Source organism: Pelophylax lessonae, assembly GCF_965119305.1.
Source record: "Pelophylax lessonae genome assembly, chromosome: 13".
In the NCBI taxonomy this organism is placed as follows: Eukaryota; Metazoa; Chordata; class Amphibia; order Anura; family Ranidae; genus Pelophylax; species Pelophylax lessonae.
Window position 1 is genome coordinate 130,209,055 of NC_138780.1, and position 24,612 is coordinate 130,233,666.

The 24,612-nt window shown below is 41.6% G+C and overlaps 1 protein-coding gene across 6 annotated transcripts in view; it reads right to left on the bottom strand.

The window, feature by feature from the left end:
• DPF3 (double PHD fingers 3) overlaps positions 1-24,612 on the bottom strand; it is a 491,728-nt gene that overhangs the window by 81,126 nt on the left and 385,990 nt on the right. For all 6 annotated transcript variants that reach the window (XM_082275031.1, XM_082275032.1, XM_082275035.1 and 3 more), the window contains one exon: positions 18,094-18,240. In XM_082275031.1, coding sequence (XP_082131157.1) covers positions 18,094-18,240 — 147 coding nt within the window. The remainder of the gene's footprint in view (positions 1-18,093; positions 18,241-24,612) is intronic.

The window sequence follows — 24,612 nt, forward strand, 5'->3', positions numbered from 1 at the left end:
TTACCTTTCTCAGGGTGGTCTTTCTATATCTCCACTCATGATTTATTTATTTTCTCTATTACCCTACCTTGGCACCTACCTGATATACTGTCACTCATCCTTCCCTCCCCATGGTATCTTTTCTTCCCTTGCTCACTTTTGACTATCTGGGCACAACTACTCCCTCTTACACCTGCCCTTTCCATCTCACACACATTATGTTTATCATTCATCGGTTGCAATTTGCTACCTTCTTACTACTATGTATACTTTTACACATGACAGATGGAAAGGTGCTTTTTTCTTTTGCACGCTTATCACTCACCCACCATGGACCCCTGACATTGGTTGTCACTACATTGGGACCCTTCAGCTCCCGGGCCAGACACGCACACCGCTGCAACACAGGAGTCCAATTTCTCCACTCAAGTCTCTTTGAGTTGTGAGTATTCCATATTCCATCAAGTTCTCATTATTTGATCGAACTTAAACCATAGGGCTATGGCATATTTTAACAACAGTGTTCTTTTATAGATATACTTCAAACTATTGATCTCTGAGGAAGGGAGATGTTGCTCCCGAAACGCGTCAGTACACGATGATATATACAAATTTCACTGTTATGTCAACTCAGTATTATATTTATATTTGTGTCTTATCTGAAATTGAGTGGTTACACCAAGATGTTTTCTAACATGTGATTCAATTTTGCCTGTGTTGTTTAATATTGACATTATAGCCGTTGAGCTACGTCATGTGCCATTGAGCACATGTTATTTATTTGTATTTTTACAACTTGTGCATACCTTGCAATAAAACAAATATTGCTTTTATCAATTGTGTACTTAATTCTTCCCCAGCCTCCGAACACACCTCACACAAAGTCCCGCGGGCCAATTTTCTTGTTTGCATGTATATTTTGGGATGGAGGAGTGTTTCGGTGGGAACCAGATCATTGCCCTTTTTTTGGCTTTCTGGCACATAGCTCCGTTGGAAATTCTGAAGAATCATTTGATATACTTCTCAAATTTTTTTAAATTTTGGTGCAGGATGAGTTGTTTAATCAAATTCTTCATTATTTTTAAAGTGGAGATATTTCATTAGGAGGGAAAATCTGTATCCTGACATGACTATGCCAAAGAATGGAGTGGCAAGTAAGGTATTGGTTGTCCAATACCACTTCTGCAGGGGTTTCCCCACCACTCCTTAAAGAATTATTAGGCCCAGAAATTTCCAAAGGTCATCTTTGGTCAATGGTTCCCACTTTCTGCATCTTGCAAACCTCCGATTACGTAGCGCATTGTTGGTCTTTGTACCGGTTGTTGGTCTCAGTAACAATTTTTTCAATAACCTCATCGGTCAAAAATAATTGGAGGTATACCAAGGTGTTGTCATGGTCAACATCAATTTTCATACCAGGTGCTCCTGTAAATGGGAGGGGAAGGTGAGTTTGATTGTGGGGCAATCCCGAGTGTGGCTCGGGGGTTACCGCTTTTGGTAGTCTATATTATCCTCAAGCCACACTGGGAAATACCGCTAGGGAGGTTAAAGGATCTCTTTATTGTTGTTTAGTATTTCACAAATATTGTCTGTAAATGACTAAAAAGATTTTGAAACATATAGCTGGCGGAAATATGGCACTGTGAACGTCAGCGGATGCTCTTATTAGTTTATATACAAAAAAAGGAGGGTTTTGGGACTTTAAACGAGGCACATAATGACCGCTGGATACATTTGCAAGCATAATGACATTTATTCAGCATGCACACATGTCAAAGCATATAATAATTTGTACATACATAAGTAAAAAAATATTTCATCTATATGCATACCAATGAAACATTACAATTCATCTATATATACAGTATTATCATGACACTTTGCAATATAAAATACTGTGAGCCAATGCGGCACCGTATTGTGAGATCATTACATAGAAAGATCTAAGAATAAAAATTGCACCTTATCTTGAAAACCTATACAGTGCACCCGGAAAGTATTCACAGCTTTTTTCACATTTTATTATGTTACAGCCTTATTCCAAAACTGATTAAATTAATTATTTTCTTTAAAATTCTACAAACAATACTCCATAATGACAACGTGAATGAAGTTTATTTGAAATCTTTGCAAATGTATTAAAAATAAAAAATGTAAAATCCCATGTACATAGTATACACAGCCTTTGCCATGACACTCAAAATTTAGCTCTGGTGCACCCTTTTTTTCACTGATCATCCTTGAGTGGTTTCTACAACTTGATTGGAGTCCACCTCTGATAATTTCAGTTGATTGGACATGATTTGGAAAGGCACACACCTGTCTATATAAGGTCCTACAATGCATGTCAAAGCAGAAAACCAAGCCACAAAGTCCATGGAATTGTCTGTAGACCTTCGAGACAGGATTGTTTTGAGGCACAGATTGTGCAGAAACATTTCTGCAGCATTGAAGGTCCCAATGAGCACAGTGGCCTCCATCCTCCTGCAAAGAAGAATAGGAGAAACTGCCCAAAAATAGGTGTGTCAAACTTGTAGGATCATACTCAAAAAGACCTGAGGCTGTAATTGGTGCCAATGGTGCTTTACCAAAGTATTGAGCAAAGGCTGTGAATACTTTTGTACATATGATTTTTTTCGTTTTTTATTTTTATTACATTTTCAAAGATTTCAATCAAACTTCTTTCACGTTGTCATAATGGGGTATTATAATAGCCTTTGAGAACGTCACTGGATGTGACGAAACGCGTCAGAACGTGGACCGCACAACGTGACCCATTGGAACGCAAGCTGGATTTACCTCCGCTCGCCACTCTGCATGGTTTCACTGATTGTCACGGACAGTATTGCAATAGATCCTTGCCGGATCCTGCTGAAACTCTGTCATATTACTATTTTGGGAATAAACTTCGATGTACAATATTACACTATCTGGAGCCTTTATCTTCTTTTCATATTGACACCACAAGCTGCCTTGTGAACTGCGAGGAAGGAAAAATCATTAGCAGCATAGGAGGACCTTAAAGGGAACTTGCCATTCAAGCTTGATTGGTCTCAGTGCTGTAAGGCAGTGGTCCTCAACTCCGGTCCTCAGGGCCCACTAACAGGCCAGATTTTAAGTATTCCCTTGGGGAGATTCAAACTAGAGTACTGCAATCACTGAGCAGCAAATTATATCACCTGGGATGTATTTCAGTTATCTTGCAAACCTGGCCTGTTAGTGGGCCCTGAGGACCAGGGTTGAGGACCATGGCTGTAAGGTATATGAGACCCACTACATCTGGTAAGTTACCCATTTTATAAATTGCTGCATGGGAAGAAGGCATCTAGCACCTGCACTTTTATCAGTCACCGTTTGAGTTTTATAAAAGCACCTGCACAAAAAGTTTTTTAGGAAAAGAACTATCACGGAACTTTGGAAATAATTTATAATATATATATTTTTTATATTTTTCATATTTTTGATATTCACATATAATTATATATTTATCTTTGTAATACAAGATGGACTTGAATTAATTTATGTATGGATTTGTAGGAATTTGGTATTGGATTGGCACATAATTCTGCACATTTACACATATATTTGTATTTTAATAATTGCACAATTTTATGTTTTATTATCCTAGCAAGCGCGGTAGATAGCCCTATTTTTAGGACTATTTTTCCTCAATAATGGGGTATTGTATGTAGCATTTTGAAGAAAATAATGAATTTAATCCATTTTGGAATAAGGCTGAAACATAACAAAATGTGGAAAAAGTGAAGTGCTGTGAATACTATCCGGATGCACTGTATGCATCTAAAAGAGCTTGACACGTTTTATGGATTCATTCTGGTACTGCAATCTGAGGGCTGTCAAGAGCGTCTGTTCCGGGATCTGTGGTGATAGAGACCCATGGAAAACCGGGCGCACACACTGTTGCCCCAGGAGGATGAGAGTCGCCAAGCTAGAGTCATTGGTAGTGCACAGCAATAGTGTCCAAGGTGTCTATAAAATTAATAGATTGTGTATAATTATGTATAGTGAAAAGTGCTGCTACCATAAGGAAGTGCCCTGATAATCCTAGGGGACTATAGGTAAAGGACAAGTGTGCATAGGGAAACATATTAAGTAGACCATGACCCAAGTGTGGGGAAAGAAACAAGGATAGTGGCATGTATGTCGGTATAGCCTCGCGCTTATGGTATTGTGCAAATAAATATATATAAATTAGGAAAGTGTTTGTGCAATCAATAGCTGCTTGCTGCAAATTAAAGTGCTAGTGCCTTTAAAATAATGTGAACCCAATGTTGCAGCGCTGCTTAAGTGTTAAATAAATAGATTATAAATATATAAAACTGAAAGAATTAATGCAAATGTGTGAACTTGTGCAAATGTGCAAACATGTGCAAAGTATATACTGTGCAAATCTCGCAAGATCACGCAAAAAATATAATCCAAATTCATAAATACATAAATAATAAATCATATAGTCCATATAAAGTGTCCATCAGGTGCAGATAAGGTGCTTCTGTGCTTCACTGTGTGCATGGATTGGGGTGATCCCCTTGTGGTTATCTACTTACCACAATGCGCTTGGTATAAGGCATTCCTTTTTTTGTCCTGCAGTGTAGTCACATCCTTCCCTGGCAGCCTGGAATCCGCAATCATATAGGAGAGATCCTTAGTGGTGGTCCTTTGAGCATATCCCGAGTCCCCTTTTGCTGCTGTAGGTCTGCTGGCACCTGTTGTTCCACAAGCCGGTGCTCTGCTCTGGCTGCACTGACTTAGCAGTTATGGGTGAAATTAGTGGCAGAAATGTTGCATGGAACCCTCCATGGTATTTCCCAAAAGACAGAACAAGGAATGAGGAACATAAAGAAAAACAGGTGACTAAAAGGACCCTATTGATAAAGGAGCTCTCAGATTGTTACCTTGTGTTTCCATGTAAGAGCATGGTCCAAGTGTGGTGTGCAATGAGCCCAGGAAATGCGGCCAGCAGTATTGTCTAATCCAAATGGGGGCATTATATGAATCTGGTGTGGCCCAGGGTCCCACCCCCTGCAACATGCTGGCGTGATGGATAAGGAGAGGCGTCCTTGCTGGAGTGACGTCCGCCGCCCGCAATTGGCGCCAACAACCTCCCCTGTGATTTAGCCAAAAGGGTGGAGAGAGGCCCGCCGGCGCCATGGAAGAGATGCCACGTGTGCTGCATGAGGAGTGGTGCCGATGCACAGCAGGTAATCACATGCCCCCCTCACATCCAAGTAAGGATGGAGGGGAGGGAGCCCGGAGTGCATCACAGCTCCCGGGTACAGAAACAATCAGCCAACCCACAAGAATCAGACTGCCTGAGATTGGACAAGGAAGTTACACTAAAGGTGTAAAATGTTTGTTAAAGTTGGGTTTGAATGTAAATTCTATATTCACTAATTATTCCCTAAGATGATGCAGACCCAGAATGAGGTCAGCCATCTAAAGTGGAAAACCCAAAGAGCCATGGGTAGTAATAATAGATTACAAACCAGCTGTACAGCTGCATCCATCCCTATATTGATCATGTAAGCAAGGGGGTTTGTTTGGGACTTTACTTTAAAAAATTTAGAGATTGGGGCACCTATTCTTTATTTAAAGTTTATTTGCTTTAAAAGAAAAGGACAAAAGAACACCAGTGGTACATTTATTCCAGATTGCTTAAGATTATAGGAAACATGATAGATACAGCAGCCTACAATTCACCATCAAACATTATCACTAATAGATAAATTGGTCAAGATAAGGGACTCATCCTTTGGGTATGAAGTACCATATCTGGGTGTAGAGAGAAGAAATGGGTGGGAAGAGGGGTATGGACATATGTGTAGGGGAGTAAACAGGGAGAGGTGGCCAGTGGAACAACTTGGGGGGGTTCCTTTTTTAATACCTAAAACAGATCGATTATCCCAGACAGGGTGGTGGTAGGTTCTGAGCCCTACTCAAGATTCAACTGCCTCGTTTTGATCCACACAGCCCAGATCTTATCAAATTTTTGGGGGCAATTGCGTCCCAAATATGTTAACTTGTAGAGAGGCAGACCTGTATTTACCAGTGACTTCAAGTGTAGCACTGTCGGCGGATGTGGCTGATTCCAGTAAAGGAGGATTGCTTTTCTAGCATTAAAAAGCTGTATAAAGACAAATCGTTTTTTAGATTGGGAGGCTTCTAAGGTAGATAGCTAGGAGTAAGGGAATAGGGTCACAAGGGACCCGTATATTACCAATTTGGTTAATGTCAACTACTCCATTCCCGAAATCCTGCAACCACGGACACGACCACACAACGTGGAAGAAGGTACCAGTATCCGAGCCACACCTAGGGCAAACTGTCGCTCTATTGGGGCAAATTCTTGCCAAGCGGGTCGGGGAGTAGTAAGCTCGGTAAATCTATCATGCACAGAGATCACCAGGGAAAGGTATTGTTGCAGGCCTGCCTCCCAGTCATCACCAGCCAGTGCAAGTATGTCAGACTGCCATACTGAAAACAGCTGGGTGTTTTTAGAGGTGTCCAAGCCAACCAGTTTGGAGTAGTGGGCAGAGAGAACCTTATCTCTATCCGGGGATCTGAATAGGTTTTTAACATCCGTCGCCTCCTCCTCCTATATGATAGGTTGAGGGAATTGAGCTCTAAAGGCATGCCAAAGTTGAAAATATCTAAACCACATGCGGTTAGGTGGGTTACGCCCTCTCCTAAGGTCATCAGAGGTAATCAACCACCAGCGGGACACTGTCACTCAGGGTTGTGATCCCATATCGAGCCCATAGAACAGGATCTGGAATGGAGTGGTAATGAGGTAGCCATGGATTACCCCATAGCGGGGTGTAGGGGGACCAGGAGTTAGGTTTCTCAACTTTTGTCCAGACAGTTTCCCAGACCCGAAGGGTTGTCCTCACAGTGAGGTAATAATATGATTGGTTTGGGGGCCTCGATGAACAAAATTCCTCAGTTCTGAGTATAAGCCAAGCAACGTGGCCTCAAAAGTGGGATTGGCCTGCTCCTCCGATAGCCACCATTTGACTGTAACCAGGACTGCAGCCCAATATTATTTAGTAAAACAAGGCTGAGCAAAGCCCCCAAGGTTAGTAGTAGGTTATAGGGTAGTTTTCGCTACTCTAGGGGTAGCACCTCTCCAAATAAAGGAGATGACGATACCATCTTATCTCCTAAAAAATGCATTAGATATAGGTGTTTGTCTAAAGAGTTACGTAAAGTTAGGTAGAATAGACCTCTTATTAAGATTGGTGCGTCCTTCTTGAGTTAGGGGTAAAGACTTCCAGACAGCGCGTGTTTGAGTCAGGAGGACAACCACCGGGTCTAGGTTGAGAGATATAAACTGCCTAAGATTACAATGGATCTCTACCCCCAAGTTTTGGGACTTTATATGAGGCATGTGATTTGGCGGGTGATTACCTGCTGGGCATCGGTGCCACACCTCGCACAGCAAATGGTCATAATGATATTCATGTACAGTTAGGTTCATACTTTTGGCTTTTATGCTACCAGAATGAAATTAAAATGAATCAATCCAAATGAATTAGAAGTACAGACTTTTAGCTTTAAATCAAGGGGTTGAACATAAATATCAAGTACAGATTTTAGGAACTGCAACCATTTTTATACACAGTCCCCCCATTTTCAGGGGCTCAAATGTAATTGGACAAATGAATATAATTATAAATAAAATGTTAATTTTTTAATATTTTGTTGAGAATTCTTTACTAGCAATGACTGCCTGAGGTCTGGAACCCATGGACATTACCAAAGACTGGGTTTCCTTCTTTATGATGCTTTGCCAGGCTCTAACTGCAGCTGTCTTCAGTTGTTCTTTGTGGGTCTTTATGCCTTGAGTTTTGTCTTCAGCAAATGCAATGCATGCTCAATTGGGTTGAGATCAGGTGATTTTACTCGGCCATTGCAGAATAGTCCACTTCTTTTCCTTCAAAAGCTCCTGTGTTGCTTTTGTAGTGCATTTTGGATTATAGTCCATCTGTATTGTGAAGCGCTATTCAATCAACTTTGCTACATTTGACTGAATCTTAGGCTGACAGAAACAGCCGAATGAATTCTGCAGTGTTTAAAGAGATACTGTCTTCTGTCACATCATCAATAAACACCAATGACTCTGTGCCACTGGAAACCATGCATGCTCATGCCATCACACTGCCTCCACCATTGTTTTCAGATAACATTGTGTGCTTTGGATCATGAACTGTTCCAAGCCTTCCCCACACTTTTTTTTTATTCCCGTCAGTCTGGTACAGATTCATCTTCGTTTCATTCATCCAAAGAATGCTTTTCTAGAACTGGTCTGGCTTTTTTAGATGTTTTTTAGGCAAAGTCTAATCTGGCTTATATATTCTTTAGGCTTATGAATGGTTTGCACCTTGTGGTGAACCCTCTGTATTTGCTCTTGTGAAATCTTCTCTTTATTGTAGACTTTGCCAATGATACATCCACCTCCTGGAGAGTGTCCTTTACTTGTCTGGATGTTGTGAATGGGTTTTCTTCACCATAGAGAGGATCCTGGGATCATCCGCCACTGTTTTCTTTCCTGGACGGACAGGCCTTTTTATGTTGCTGAGCTTACCAGTGCGTTCTTCTTTCCTCAGAATTCACCAAACTGTTTCTTTGGCCACTCCTAATGTTGCTGCTATCTCTCTGATGGATTTGTTTAGTTTCTGAAGCCTTATAATGGCATTGCATGGACAGCTCCTTTGAATGCATGATGTAGGTTCACAGCAATAGATTCCAAATGCAAATACCACACTTAGAATCAACTCTAGACCTTTCACCTGCCTTATTGATGAAGAAATAACAGAGTAGACAACACTTGGCCATGAAACAGTTTTTGATTCAATTGTCCAATTACTTTTGACTTGAGAAACCCTAAACCATTGTCTTACTGCCAGCCTCTCTTTTAAGCTCCCATCCTGCACTCTATAAGTGTTTGTAAGAAACAATGCCTCTAAATACCTTTTTGTGAAGTGTCCTCAGGCCTGTCATGTGACTCCTGGCCGCTCTGCTATTACTATCCAGGGCTACAGCAGGAGGAGCCAAGTTCTCCCTCTGATGTTAGCCAGGAGTCACATGACTGCGCTGGCTCTTTCTGCTGTAGTGCTGGATAGTAATAGCAGAGTGGCCTGGAATTACATGACAGGCCTAAAGACACTTCACAAAAAGGTATTTAGAGGCATAGTTTCTTAAAAACAGTTATACAGTGCAGAATGGGAGCTTAAAAGAGAGGGGCTGGCAGTGACATTTTACTATTTTATTATCAGCAGGTGAGGGGGGAGGGGCAGAGACAGAGACACAGACATACGGAGCTGACCGGCAGAGTGGGGAGGGGGGAGAGCAGAGAGGAGACACAGAGGATGACAGAGGCATGCAGGCAGACCATGGTAGTCAGGACTCATTAGCCATGGTTATCGTGGTCAGCACACGGGGTGGGGGACACAGGAGGTGGCAGGATCAGCCAGGTTTTTTACAGTTTCCAGAGGGGCAGGTTAGACAGCACAAGCACTGTGTTGTTTTACCTGCTTATAAGGAAGCAGGGTCTCTGATTATTATTATTTTTTTTAGGGTAACAAACACTTTAAGAGCTGTAATTCCTTAACCCTTCCTCCGATTTGGATATACATGCCTTCAAAGTAAACCGAAGTGTGCACTTTCAGCCCATAAGCATTATATAACCATAGCTTGAATATGTTTTTGTAAATACCTTAAAAAAACTAAAATTGTGCCTGTGTCCAAATATATATATATATATATATATGGACCAAACTATATATAGGTTAATTGTAATGTGTCATTGGTATGTATATAGATAAAATAATTTTTTACAAATTGTGTACAAATTGTTATATGCTTTGATTTAAACTTGTGAAGCACCCTCCTAGGTAGGTACTAGGAGAAGGCATATGTGGCCCTGTCTGCTTATCAGGGGGCCTGAATTGTTAGCTAGCTCTCACATGTTTCCAGGTGTGTCTGGGGAGTCTCCCCACTGTCTCCAATGAGGGATCTGGTTGGTCGGTGGAGGAAACCTAGCCAATGGCACACCAGGGTTAATGACTGTCTCAGTGGGCGGGGCCAACTGCAATGCACCCTGGAATTGGTTATAAATCTGTGGGGAGCATGTGACAGAGTATCTTTTGGCAGGAGCATCAGTCCCAGGAGGAGGTGACAGCTGTCTCTCCTGTCAGAGAGTGAAGGTGGTCAAGGCAGTCGGCCTTAGGGGACCGGAGGTTGAGCTTTGCTGCAGGGAGGGATGCAGAGTGTTGCTGACCGAGTGAAGCTGCTGGGCAGAAGTCTTCAGGAAAAACAGTATTGTGAGTACTCAAGTTCTGCCCAGGGGTCTGCCTAGGAAAGGGGACCACTCCAGAAGGTCAAGAGGATCCAGGAGCCAGGTAACCAGTAGTATTGGCAGTGAAAGGTGGTGCCAGCGGTTTAAATCCCTGAAGATAGGGTAGTGAAAGGGGGCGCCAGTGTGGGCCCTGAAGTGTTCGGCAGTGCAGCAAAGGTGTACAAGTAGCTGCCTCAGACGAGAGTACCTCAGGGAGCTATAAAGGGACTTCCGCAGTAGAAAGGGAAATTACAGCATAGAGTCAGCGTTAACCGGCATCTGGCCAGCATTAACCAGCATCAATCCAGCGTTAATTAGCGTCAAGCAGCATTTATCCGGAGTCCCCATCAAGTTGTGTATAGTTCAGTTGCAAGAGTATCCCACTCATCCCTTCTCCCATCCAAGTTCCTAAATAAACTGAAAAAACCAAAGATACCAGACTGGTTCTTGTCTCAGTGTTCACACTTGCAGAAACATGCTTAAAGGTACTTTTGTTGCAGCAGGTGAGCCAGGGGGACCCACAGCCAGCACCTATGGTGGGAATTCTGCTTAACTTGTAAACAAAAAGTGCTAGAAAAGGCTTGGTCTTCAAGTGGTTAGTTTACACTGTCCTTTTCTGTATGTGGATGAAGGCACTGTAATTATTTTAATAACAAATTAAAAACCTCTTTCCTAATCGATATTCAGCTGTCACATGACCCAGCTCTTTCCCAGCCTATCTGCAGGGGAGCGTGCAGGAGGAGCTTCTAGTCCTCTGCTGCTGGTCACATGTTCAAAATAAAAAAAAGGCTTTTGGAATACAGAGCAAAAAAGAGTAATATCAATAAACTGGTTTAGATTATCATAAAAATATATATTTTAAATCAAATCTTTATTATGTATGGCATGGGAAGACTTCTGCCAGTCACAGGCTGTGTCACCCCCCCCCCCCCCCAGCCTGTGCTTTAAAATAAGCGGGAGGTAAAGCCTCTATCAATCTACATATAATATCTCACCCCCATTGTGTTTATCCGGCTAGTGGGCATGGAGGAGGGAGGGAGGGAGGGGAGTGTCATTTACCACTGGGTATACTCCCATATCTGTGACTCTCTAGTCTATAGTCACATGGGCTGCTCAGATGTGATGGGGAGGAAATGCTTAGCATAAAAACTTACTGAAAACTGAGCATGTACACTGCTCTGACAAATCCTCAACTTCAGTGACCACATGGACAGAAGGTGGAGATAGAGAGCAGTAGGATCAAACTGATTTTTTGAAGAATGCTGAAAATGAATCTCAGTGACTAAGTGAGTATGAAGAACATGTAATACAGCATTTACTGATCGCTGTTTTTTTTTTTTTATGATGTTGGTTTAATGCCACTTTAATATCTGCTACAAGTGAATGGCACTAAGTATTGAGGTATGGGGAGTAGGTCATCTGGGAAAGCATGTGGGGCCCGCCGCCTTCTGATTCAAATGGGTTGAACCAGTTTGAAGGGAGCAGGAAAGCCGGTCTGGAGGGTGAGCCCGGTGGAACTGCTCCTGGATGTAATGGGCTGAGGAACAGGATGGCGAGGGGAGGGCTTTCTCTCCTGGGTTTTGATCTGGCTTGCTTGTGGGCCTGTCCCCAGTTGTAGGTAAGCTCTCTCTAAGCTGTCCAGGTTCCGATGTCTGCTGGTGGGGATAGGCTACGCTCGGTCTGGCCGGGGGCTGAGATTGAAAAAGCCCGTAGTGTAAGTGCCCCTGGGGGGGCAGCCCAGGGGTGCCTTAATTTCTCACTGGTGAGGGGCAGCTCGCTGTGAGTTTTTTCGGCACCTTGGTCACTGCACACCTTTTTCACACCTGCCTCTTGGGACAGGCCTTTTGGCTTGCAACAGAGGAATTTTTTATTCCGGCTGGAAGGCCTGCCTTGGTTCCTCACATGGCACCATTGCACTTTCCCCACTCCCCTTTCCCCCACTTTTTGTTTGTTTGTCTCTTTTTCTTTGTAGTCCGTCACCTGCACTATCACCTTTGTCTTCTTTTTTTGCACGACTTGTAGGGTGTGGGTCCTCGGGCCCAGCTTTGAGTCTTGGGAGGGGGTGGATATGGCCTTTTGGCTTAGTTCGCCCTCTCTCATGGGGTCTCCCTTCGGGGGAGCCCTACTTAGTACTTGGGGTGGGCTGTTTCGGCAGTCCCCCTGAAGAACAGGGTCAGTTTGGTTTCGGCCGACTGACCATAAGTACCTTAAATCCCTGTCAGGAGTCTTGCGCCCCGGGGGATCGAGGTTTCGGGTCCTACCTCTACGGAGGGAAGACCATTAGTTTTCGCACACCCTGTGCACTTTTTGTGTTCTCACTTTGTGTGTGTGCACTTTTTTATGCACCGGGTGGAGTCTTTTGAGTGTGTTTCACATGCTACGGGCTTTAAAAAAAAAACAAAAACAAACAAGTGAATGGTGAAAAAAAGTGTGGAATTGGTTGCATATTAGTCACCTTTGCCCATGTTAAATGATCACATATTTACTGCTACAATTAGGAACAACATTTTTGGTTTAATTTGTCCTGCTGGGAATAGTGTATTGTTTTCTGTATTTTAATCTTTGAATTGTTAGTATGGAATGTAGATTTTGTTGGCTGGAGGAAACAGCCCTGAGATATGTCTCAATGTATTATGCATTTCAAGCCAGGCTTCCCATGGCTTGCATGGTGTCCAATTTGTGCCTAGGAGGAGTCGTGCTGATTTTCTTCCTCGCATGATAGGCCCCCAGCCTGCACTAGTCTGGCATGTTGTCATGGTAACCGGCACCCGTGGATGTTGCCACCTGTCATTACTTTGTCTGTTGTGTAAACCATTCCAGGCAGCCATTCTGAATCTGCTGATAAAACTCAACCTTCAGTAAAAGATCAGGAACAAGGGGCAGCACACGCAGTGTAATCTTTCATAACATATTATGAATCAAGTGTCCAAAGCAATGAGAGATGTTATTTAGCTGAGCAATGTACTGGGTCTGTTTTTAACCTTTCCTGGGCAGTAGACCACACATGATAGTTTATGTTAAAAAATCAAGAAATTTATGCTTTTCTTTTACTTACCATTTTCAGCACATGAAGGTGACCTGCCCAAGGTTAGATGTACACTTTTTGGTATACCCATATTTTACCTTCTTTTTGTCTCTATTTAATAATATCAGATTTGCCAAAATGCCTTGTTGCCAGTATACTGAATTATTGGTGGACTGTTTATTAATTGCAGCATTCATTTTAGGAACTATCTAAGATACTTCAAAAGCAACCAGATCTAAACCTGCCCTGCAAATTGACAGCTGGAGAATAAAAGTCTGAATCTTTGTTGCTTTGAAGCTACAAATGTGTCATAGGCTGTTCTTCCATGAAATACCTAATATAATGTTGCTTAAACTGGTAGTGAACACCAGAAATTTTAAGAAATTGCAAGATCAGCTAAAGTAATATACAATTCTTAACTGTCAGAGCAGTATAAACTGTGTCCCATGCATTCATGTTTGTATAGTATAAGCATTTCTTCCCCTTAATTCTCTACCTGACTTAGTATTTAAGTAATTTTGTTTTTTAAACTAGTTATACCTGGCTAAGCATGGGTCAACCTTCCATTTTCAAACGATGCTGTAACTTAGTTTTTTGTGTTACACATATGAGGTGTATTTACCAGCATAAACATACCTTGACTTTAAACATTCAATGGGAAAATGTAAAATAATCATGCTTTCTGAAAGCTAAAAATATTGTGGTCTTAGGACGGGTCATGCTGTTATCTGTGCATGTCACCTGCCATTGTAGTAATCAAGCCAAGCTTATCCAGAAGCTGTATCTACGTGAGGCTTAATCCTCATGAAACAATTCTTTAATCAAATGGAACAGTGTGCCTGCAGCTAGGCCGGCTTGCCTAAGACAGAGGGTCAATGTAATTACTTTTCTCGCTTTCCCTTTCATTACAAGGTAGGACTATATTGATACTTGCAGTAGTCATATTGACTTTCTCATTATTTAAAACAGATGCCCATCCAAACATTAGTGCTGTACTTTGATGAAAGCCAGGACAGTAGATAATGTTTTGACTTTAAGAATCAAAGAAAACAAAAAATTGTGTACTGTGCATATAAGATATCAGGACACATAGGTAACACTGATGAGAAGGCACTGAAAGGCAACACTGACTGACATCACTGCTGGGCACTGTTGGGGCTGCACTGATTATCAGGCCACTGATGATAAGTGCCCTGATTATCTGTACAGGTCTCCCCTGTGAGGAGATGCCGCTATTCGGCAGTCCTCTCCCCAAAGTCTGTTAGTGTAAGGCGAGGAGAGCCGATATCCGGCATTTCCTTGTTTACATGTGATCAGCTGTGATTGGACACAGCTGATCACATAGGTAAATAGCCATGTCATCGGCTCTTTACCGGGATCAGGGTTGCGCCCTGTCCCAGGGACACAGCGAGCCCACGATCGCCATGCTGCGCACCCCCACGGTGAGACTGGGGCGATGTTATGTGACATCGTCCCAGAACGAGAGAGCATCCCACCCTAATCTTCTGCTTGTGTGATTAGCTCACTTATTTTCCCAGCAGTCTGCACTAAGATACAAATCAGATTTCAGGCACCCCCTGCATCAAAATTTAATTTTTGTTGAGATACTCCAAACAGGAAATCACGTCTAAAGGGATGCAGACTGCAGGTGCAGCAGCTGATAAGTATGACTCCACTCCAATTGGATTCACTGTCCACATGGACACAGATAAATAGCTCTTTCTTGTCAAAGTACTTGCAATATACATAGATCACCAAGAGGGGAAGGTTTTTTTCTCAACAAAAATGGAGTTAATCTTTAAGCAGTAGGATGTTTGCTTGCCCTGGACCATACAGCTTGAAAAGAAAGGTAGGTTTGCTTTAAAGCCTGAAGAGAACCAGGTCTTTTCTATCTAAATCTAGACTAGACTTAAGCCTCACGCATATGGTAGCTAAAAAAAAAAAAAAGTCTGCTTTCATTTTTGCCTCCAAACTTCCCCTCCATGTTAGCCTTATGTATCCATGCATTTAAAGGGACAAGCATTTAGAGGCAGAAAAATAAAACATCACTTAAGAATTTGGACAGAAAAAAAAAGTTCATAAATGCTTGCATTAATGCATTCTTTTTTTTTTCCAAAATTTTTAATGCATTCTAATGGCTGGAATAAACTAATATTCTGGCCAATAGAATGTATTAATGCCAAACATGAGAATGCGCCATAAACACTTTAGAAAAATGTGGCTTTTACCGTGTTTTTTTACAGCCACTTTTCTCCTGTAAGGAGATTAGGTGTCCAAAGGAGCACGGTATGTATAAAGCTTAAAGACCAGTATATCAGGCTAACTTCATTATGAGACAGAAAAAAGTGCCTGTATCCAATATATACAGAGAAGCTATAAGGACTGGAAAGGGAGCTGCCATTGCTTACTTGTATTTTAAGATGCATGCTTCAGAGCTGTAATCCTGATCTTTTTTTTTGCTAGTAAGTGCAACAATGACCTAGAACAAGGGTGTGCATATAAGGTGTTCCAACACCTAATGTACATGTAGTATTTTTAGGTCAGTGACTCATTAGCACAGAAGTCAGAAGCAGAAATAACAGCCCTAGAGCATGCACCTTAAAAAACAAGTAATAGGAACTCCCATTCTTATCCTGACAAGGTTCATTTTACGATCCAGAAGATCAAATATAATACAATTCTCAAAGTAACACAGATAAAGTGTTGACTGTTCTCTTTTTGTGTGCATACAAAATATCTTAAAGGAAACATTCACCTTTGAGAACATGTTACTTGTTCCACCCATTTTTTGGGGTGAAATATGTAATCTATCTGTTCCTGCTTCTGCAGCTCTCCCCCCGATTCCCTCCCTCACTGTGTCAGCAGGCCAGAATCTTCTCCCCACACCCGCTATCACAATTTAAAAAGAGCCCGTCCGTGTGGGGCTCCTCCCACATGGCAGTGTCATTCATTCACAGAGTTCTGGGGGGGATGGAAATTATAGATGAAATTTTATTAAAGTTAATCTAAAGCCAAAACTTTCATCCATTTTGATAGAGTAGGGAATGGGTAAAAATCTGTTTCTTTTGCCATCATTAGTGCAAGTAAAGGAATCTCTTCAAAACTAGAGAATCCCCCCCCTCCCCCAAGCCCATCCTACTTCGACGTTCATAACGCACCCGTGTACCACATTGGAATTTCTCAGTTTATTTAAATTGATGCCTAACAGTACCAATGCCACCTCTGGCATAATAACCTCTTCTACCTCTGCAGTTTATTGCAAGTGCCCCAGGTGCTTTTGCTTTGTATAGATTGCTGTAGTCATATCGCAGTATGCTGGATCCTAAGCGAAAGGGGAGCAGTTCTGCATTGTTCCTCTTTCCCGAGGACCTAATGCAGATTGGCTGAGCAATATTCCATGGTGGAGGAATTTACTAAGAAATAGTTCATTCTTGTGGATCCAGCCATTTCTTGCCTAAACAAAACACTGACCATGCTTATTGAGGATATTCCAGTGTTTACACACCAATTGCCTTGAAATATTTTCCAAACCATTTTTAGGCAGGCCTAAAGAAATTTCCATAGATCCTACTCTTGTCCTTACCAATCATTTAGTTATTGAACAGTTAAAATCTGGGCCTGATGCATTGCCCTATTGTGTTGATGGGTTAGTGGCCATCATCCATCTCATTTTCAGGACAATTTTCCTGTCCATGTGGAGGATGCTTTGTCTAAAATATTGGTCTGCAGAACAACAGTGTAAAAAGTGATTGCTCCTCGTGCCCTTTTATGGAAAGTGTCTCTTGACAACTTTATCAAACATATCACTTACAGTAGGAGAACTCTAACCACAACAGAAGAAACCTAAGTCTTGATCTATACAACCTGAGGGGATCGATCTTGACCTTTCTACAATCCAGACAGAGGCAGTATTCATTTTAAAGTGGTTGTAAACTCTTACATTTATTCAGTGAATTGACTGTGATATATACAGAGGTGAAACAATTCTTCATACATAAATGGTACTTATTTATCTGCAGTATTCTCTTCATCTGTTCAAAGTCCAGAATTTATAATGCTGGTCCGAGCTTTCAGAAAACAGGGTGGAGAGCTAAAATGACACACTGCACAGTTCAGTGAGGAGAGCTCTGAGAGCTGATAGGAGAGGAACACACCTCCCTTCACACAGGTACAGAGCTGAGGCTGTCAATTACAGGCTCTCTGCTGTCACCTTCCTCTGTCCCTCCCCAGTCACCTTTTTTTCCTCTTGGTGTCAACAAAACATTTCATGTCAGAGGTGTACAACCATATTAAAGGCTGATGCTCGGTGGGATCTCAATTTGGTTTTCTCAGCTATTCAAATACCCCTTTTGAACCTTTAATGGATAGCCTGCATTAAGGTACAAAATGTCCCACTACTTGCGTGTGTTTAAGGATGCTGAGGGGGCATCCACAGGAAGGAGGAACAGAGACCATGAAAGAGGATGTGAGCCATTCTCTGTGTTATACCGTTGTACAGAGTAGGAAAGTATAACCTTCTTTTTTTTTTTAATAGGAAAAAAACTAACCTTTAATATTACTTTAATCATGGCACTTCTAAAATAAATTATTCCATCATCTTAGGATGAAATTTAGTGTTATTCACAACACAGGTACACTTCAAAAAAGTACAAAAAAACACTGCAATGGAGCATAGAAAATTCAGTGTCGCAGAGAATGGACACCTCTCTCTTAGTGATAAATGTAAACTTACGTTTCTGGTTTTCACTTTTGTGGACGGAAGGGGAGGATGGGGATCGAGTCTCCTGGTCTCTGCTGTCTGTCCCTTCTTCATCAGCGAGGTGAGTGTGAGTGTAATGGTAGCTGAGGCCAGGTCTGTTCTTGTAGCGTTTTCCACAAACTACAAAATAATACAAAGTTAGTGCTCACCGAGAACACAACACATCACTGGCACAGTAAAGCTGTCCAAATATACATGTTCAGTGGAACCTGTTTTAAAGAATTTTGTATTCAAAGAGAAAAAGCATGTAAAGAAATGTATTTTTAGTTCTGCATTTCTGATGTCTACACAAAACTTGAAGTACACTGCAAATGAGTGCCGTTTCCTCAGGAGATGAACTACAATGCAGTGTTTGAGGTGCTTTAACAATCTAACTATAGGAATAATGGAGGAGGACTGTGCCACAACACAACACATTCTATCAAATATACTACATACCGTGAACTGCATTTAATAAATGATTCCATCTCCCATATCCTATTATTACCAGTAGATGAAAATGAAGTTTTTCCATGGGTAATGGATTGACAGTACTAGCATTTATTGTAGCCACGTTTAAAACTCCCTTTTTGGCTAGCATTGAATTTTTTACAAGTAGGTTTAGTGGCAAGTTTATTAGGGGCTAGTATAATCACTAGGGATTTAGCTCTTCTGAGTGTCGGTTCACATTAGCGCGACACGACTCCTTACTACTTCGGGGGCGACTTGTGCATTACATTGCACCACGACTTTGGAGCGACTTGCAGGGACTTCACATAATGGAAGTCTATGCAAGTCGCTCCGAGGTCACCCCAAAATAGTACAGGACCCTTTTTCTAAGTCGGAGCGACTTGTGTCGCTCCTATTAGAACGGGTCCTGTAGCGGTCAATGGACCACGAGGGAGCGTGACTTGTCAGGCTGACAAGTCGCCTGACAAGTCGCGCTAGTGTGAATGGTCTCTGAAGGGCTCTGTTTGTTAGGGAGTTGTTTTCTTAACAATGGATCCTGCTTTAGTATAAACCAGTCTGTATCTGATATAGATCTTATTTCTTTATGTTGTTCACTATAACTAGTAGTAAACCTCCAATGTTTCTGTAGGTTTAATTTTTTTTCTTTAACCACTTGCTGCCCAGGCCAATTCTGAGATTTTTCACTTAAATGTTAAAATTATCATTTTTGTTTTTTGCTAGAAAGTTACTTAGAACCCCCAAACATTATTTGTTTTCTGAAAGCAGAGGTCATGGAGAATAAAATTGTAGTTTTTTTTATGTCACACAATATTTTCACAGCTTTTTAAATGTCATTTACATCTAATAAGAAGATATTGAACCATTTATGAACTGCAGTACACAGTATGTAGTATATTTGATAAAATGTGTTGTGTTGTGGCACAGTCCTTTTTTTTTTTTCTTTTCTTTTTTAATTCCTATTGTCAGGTTGTTCAAGCACCACAGACTGAATTTTATGTCCTCATGTCCTATGGAAACTGCCCTCATTTAGGCTGTACTGCGCACCAGTTTGTGCTGTGCTGGAAAGTATGCATATATACAATATACATCGGATTTACCATACAGACATTACATAAACGTTTGAATAAACACAGATCCAGCATACACACAAACTCTCAGCAATACAGTCTATCCAGGCATTTTTCACAACACATATCAATCTCTTTAAGCTCTGCATGTAAGTGTATCTGTAGGTAAAGGAGTGCTACAATATGCTCAATATGCCTTTCAAATTGCTTGTGGGCTTTCAGGCAGAAAAGTAAATGACATTCTCCCTTTTACTTTTAACCACTTCACGCCTAAGGGTGAAACAAATATTAAAGTGCTTGTAAAGTCAGAAGGTTTTATATCTTAATGCATTCTATGCATTAAGATATAAAACCTTCTGTGTGCAGTGGCCTCCCCTAATACTTACTTGAAGTCCATCTCTATCCAGCAATGTTGCTCAAATGCCTCGGCCATCTGGGACTCTTCCTTCTGATTGGCTGAGAAACAGCAGTGGTGCCATTGGATCATGCTGCTGTCAATCAAAGTCAGCCTATCAGGAGAGAGCGGGGGAGGGGCCCGAACCACGGCGCTGTGTCTGAATGGACACAGGGAACTGTGCTTAGGTGCCCCCATAGCAAGCTGCATGCTGTGGGGGAACTCAACAGGAGGGAGGGGCCAGGAGCGCTGAAGAGGAGGATCTGGGCTGCTCTGTGCAAAACCAACTGCACACAGCTGGTAAGTATAACATATTTGTTATTTTTAAAGAAAAAAAAACTAGACCTTACAATCACTTTAATGCCTAAGCACAATTTTGCAACTTTGATGTGTTAGTAAACCTGTATATATCATTACAACTACTTTGTGCATCCAGGTGGATTATACCTTGTTTTTATTATCAAAGGAAAACTGGCCCAAAATAGTAAAACATGTATTTTATTTATTATTATTTATTTATTTTTGATTTTTTTTTTTACACAATTCTTTTTCCTCTCTGCAAGGAAAATCTTTCCTCTCCATTCACAGAGAGAAATACAGGGGACGCAAATAATACCCATTTTATGGTAAAATAAAAAAGATGGGGTTATGTTGAGTATATAGCCAATATACCAAACATGTCCAGACTCAAAATTGCTATGTGTCAATGAACTACGGTATCTAAAATGTTTCAAAAGAGACATTTTAAAAGTATTTACAGGTTATCAGTTTAGATTTAACCATAAATGATGGCTCTAAAGTAATTGCTGGCAAACCAATGTTCACAGTAATACCCTGCAATCACTGTTTACATAAACGCACAGGCCCTAACTACAGGCTTGTATTCACATGCATGTGCAAAGAGGGGTAGTTGTGCTTTATAATCTTTCCATTCTTTTTTTTTATTTTTTATTACAATGTAAATTTTTGCCTCCACAATCTGCAGCTAATCCATCACGTTCTCCGACTCAGCCAATCAGAGGAAATTTTGTATTAATTTGCAGAATACAAAGTCGCCTATAAATGACTCGGCACCGTCTGTCTCACAACCGAAACCCAGCACTGGGTACTCTAAGTAGCTGAAGGTACATGTATACATAGAGCTTAGCGACACTGCAGTACTTAGTGAAGGAAAAAGTTTGCTTGGACCAACTTGGTCCAAACAAACTATTTAAAGTGACTGGAAACATGGAAATCGGCTTTAAAAAAAGATGGGCTGTCACCATTGTGGACCTAGCTATTCTTGCAGTGACCAGTCTACCATTTCTTTTGAAGGTATCCCTTCATTAAAGGCGAACATCACCTTTTGAAATAATAAATTGCAGGTAAAAAATGTGCATTTATCTTTTTTTCTAAGGAGCCTACAGAGCATTGCATCTGTGATCAGTAGATTGCGGGTGCAATGCCAGAATCCTGCAGACTTTCAGAATAGCTGTCTGCCCATACCTCCAATACAGGCAGGCAGTTACTTCAGCGCAGGAAGAATTAATGAATTTCGAGAGCACCCACCAGCAACCCTGCAGTTAACTGAGAACTACAAACCATCAGCTGCAATGGCTGACAGTACTTGAAGTCCATTATTTACAGGAAACTATGAATAAATGACATGGCCGTATGAGCGGAGCCCCGCACAGCCACGCTGTTTTCAAATCGTGATGGCTGGTTCAGGGAGAAGAGTACCCCCCAGCAGGTGCTGAAACATGTTACATGTTATCCCCTATAAAAAGTAGGGTGGAACATTTAACATGTTTCAAAGATATATTTATCCTTTAAAGATTTGGTAAATAGGTGCTTGGAGACTCTTCTGCTGGCAGGCCCTACACAACAGCTGGCTATAGCCACCTTAGTGATTAGTAAAACTATAGCTAAATGGGCTACAGAAATACATATAGAACTTCCTCCTACTATAGACGATTCTCATTTTTCTTCAAAAATGCATACGTGCAAAATTTCATGGCATTTGTGCATGCCCTCCGATGGTGAATACACTTGATGAAAACATTGCTTATCTCTTGTGATAGCAATAAAGTTAATATAAAAGAAAAAAAAAATTAAAGACGGTGTAAAAAAAAAAAGTTTTGTACAAAATATTAATTTAAAAAAAAAAAACACATGTAAAGCGCCCCCAATCTCCCCGTCCTTACATGCAAATGCTAACGCATTAGTTACCCCTGCATACATATGTAAATGGTAATCGCGCCACGCGTGTATTTGTATTTGTACACGTCCCAAACATCAGAAGGAGAGCCTTCTGGGTATCTTTAAACTGGTAACCGGTAGAGGCGTTTAAAGCGTTGCCTATGGGGATTTTTAAGTAGTTTACCACCATTCCACAGACGGGCACAATTTTAAAGCATGACATGTTAGGTATCTAACTCGGCATAACATCTTTTATATTTTACAAAAAAAAAAATCGGTTTTCTATTGTGTTTGTGTGCAATAAAATTAATTAAAGTGTATTTTTCCCAAAAGAATTGCGTTGGAAAAACCACTGCACAAATACTGTGTTAGATAAAGAATTGCAACACCCATTATTTCATTCTATAGGGCCTCTGCTAAAAAATATAAATAATGTTTGGGGTTCTAAGTAGAAAAAAAAAAAAAAGATTTTTTACAAGTAGGAGAGAAGTGTCAGAATTGGCCCAGTTGGGAAGTGGGTAAACACACCGGAGCTACCAAAAATCCTTCCCTTTAGTAAAAAGTTTGCCTCCTGTGCTAGAAGTGAAACAGTAGCCACCTGAGACTTACCCTACTTATAAAAAGAGAAATCTGATCCCTTTTTCATTCATTGGTGAAGATACACAATCATTCTATCAGCCCTATCGGTTTTCCCTCTCGTTTTATAGGTTTTTCTACTCTCTGCTAGGTAAGAACATTTTCCCTAACTCTGCTTGACCTTCCAGGCACCAAGGGGTGTTTGTCTACTTCCATCTTAAAAGGAGTACAGATTTTCGTCTTCCACATAGGAAACTTTCTCTTGAAAACTGAAAATGCCATCAAGCCTGATTTGTCTTGCTGCATCCTATTTCAGCACAGGCTCTCCTCTGATATAGCCCTTGCCTTCCCTATTGTTAGACTTTGTAATAAAAAAAAAAAAAAAAAGCAAAAAAATGAGAAATTTTTAGGTCTACAACTGATTCTCTTGTGTTACAGCTTTCTCTCCTTCTGAAGATGATGTAGTGTGTTATTCTGGTTCCCCCTGCCGTGTATTCCCACCAGCAGCTGTACTTATAATATTCTCCTCTTTTCTTATGCTTGAGTACAAAGGTAGTATGGTAAGCTAACCTCCCCCTGCTTCCCTGCAGCTTCCTTAACTTAAGAACTTTTGCTTCCCCACTTATTATTGCTACACGGCATGGCATGTCCTTGTTTGACCACCCAGTGGTTAGGGGTCAGGCAGTACACCGAAGGCTATACCATGCCTATGTTGTCCTGCCTCCTTTCTCTAGCTCTATTCAAGGAGGTTTCCCCCTGGGGCTTTCTCTCTTCTCCTGTAAAGGTAGGGTTCTGTGGCGTCTACAGTTCTATGCTCCTTGAGAAGCTTTGGCTTGTATTGGTTCACATTTCTTCACACTGAAGTTTACGTGACTGTTTAACTTCTGAGGTGGCTTGTTCCGACAGTGAGGTGTTGACACTTTATTTGGGTCTACTCTGTCTTCCTGTAGGCCCTAATGCTACTGTTTAGCTGCTTTGTTGATGACCCATCTATTACTGCTTGGACACATCACATGGTCTAGGAATCAATTCCTGTGTCCTGTACTGTATGATAAACATAAATGAAATGTTGTTAAACCTGTAAATTTTGTATATTGGAGTACAGTAGAAGACACAGGTCCCTGCCCTCTTTTCACTGTGACCTCTTTGTTGCCTAATAAAACTGTGGGGCCTCATGAAGTGGGAGTGTCAGAGAAACCTTTAGCTGCAGACTGGCTGTCACATGACACGCACCACATGACTTCCTGGCTGCCTATAAAAGCTGAGCAAGTGCTCAGAGGAATTGCTGGTTTGTCTTTCAGCTTCCTGTTCCTGAGTTCCTGTTTGATCATTTACCTGCTGTGACTCGGATCGACCCTGACCTACTCTGCTCTTCTCCTGGACCCGACCTTTACGGACGGACTTTGCTCTTGCCTCCTGTGTTTGACCCTCTGCCTGCGACCCAGATTCACCTTCATTCTCCTGTGCCTTGACCTTCTGCTTGTGACCCAGTCTTGCCTCCTGTCTCCAGTGCCTTGACCCCAGCCTGTGACCTGGATTGTCTGCTAACCTGTGCTTGACCCTCAGCCTGCTCCGAACTTTCTACCTACTTCTGCTGGATCCTGATCATTCTCTGCTCCGGACTTTATACCTACTTCTGCTGGATGCTGATCATTCTCTGCTCCAGTTCTACAGGACCTCCACGCAAGCTCTACCCTGCCTGCAGGTAGCTTGTGCCTCTTTATGCCATCCACCCTCAACAGTGAACCGCTCTCGGCATCTCCGCCTCGATGAGTACCTCTATTCTGATAGTACAAACCAGCCATGTCAGAGGCCGGCAGAGCGTGT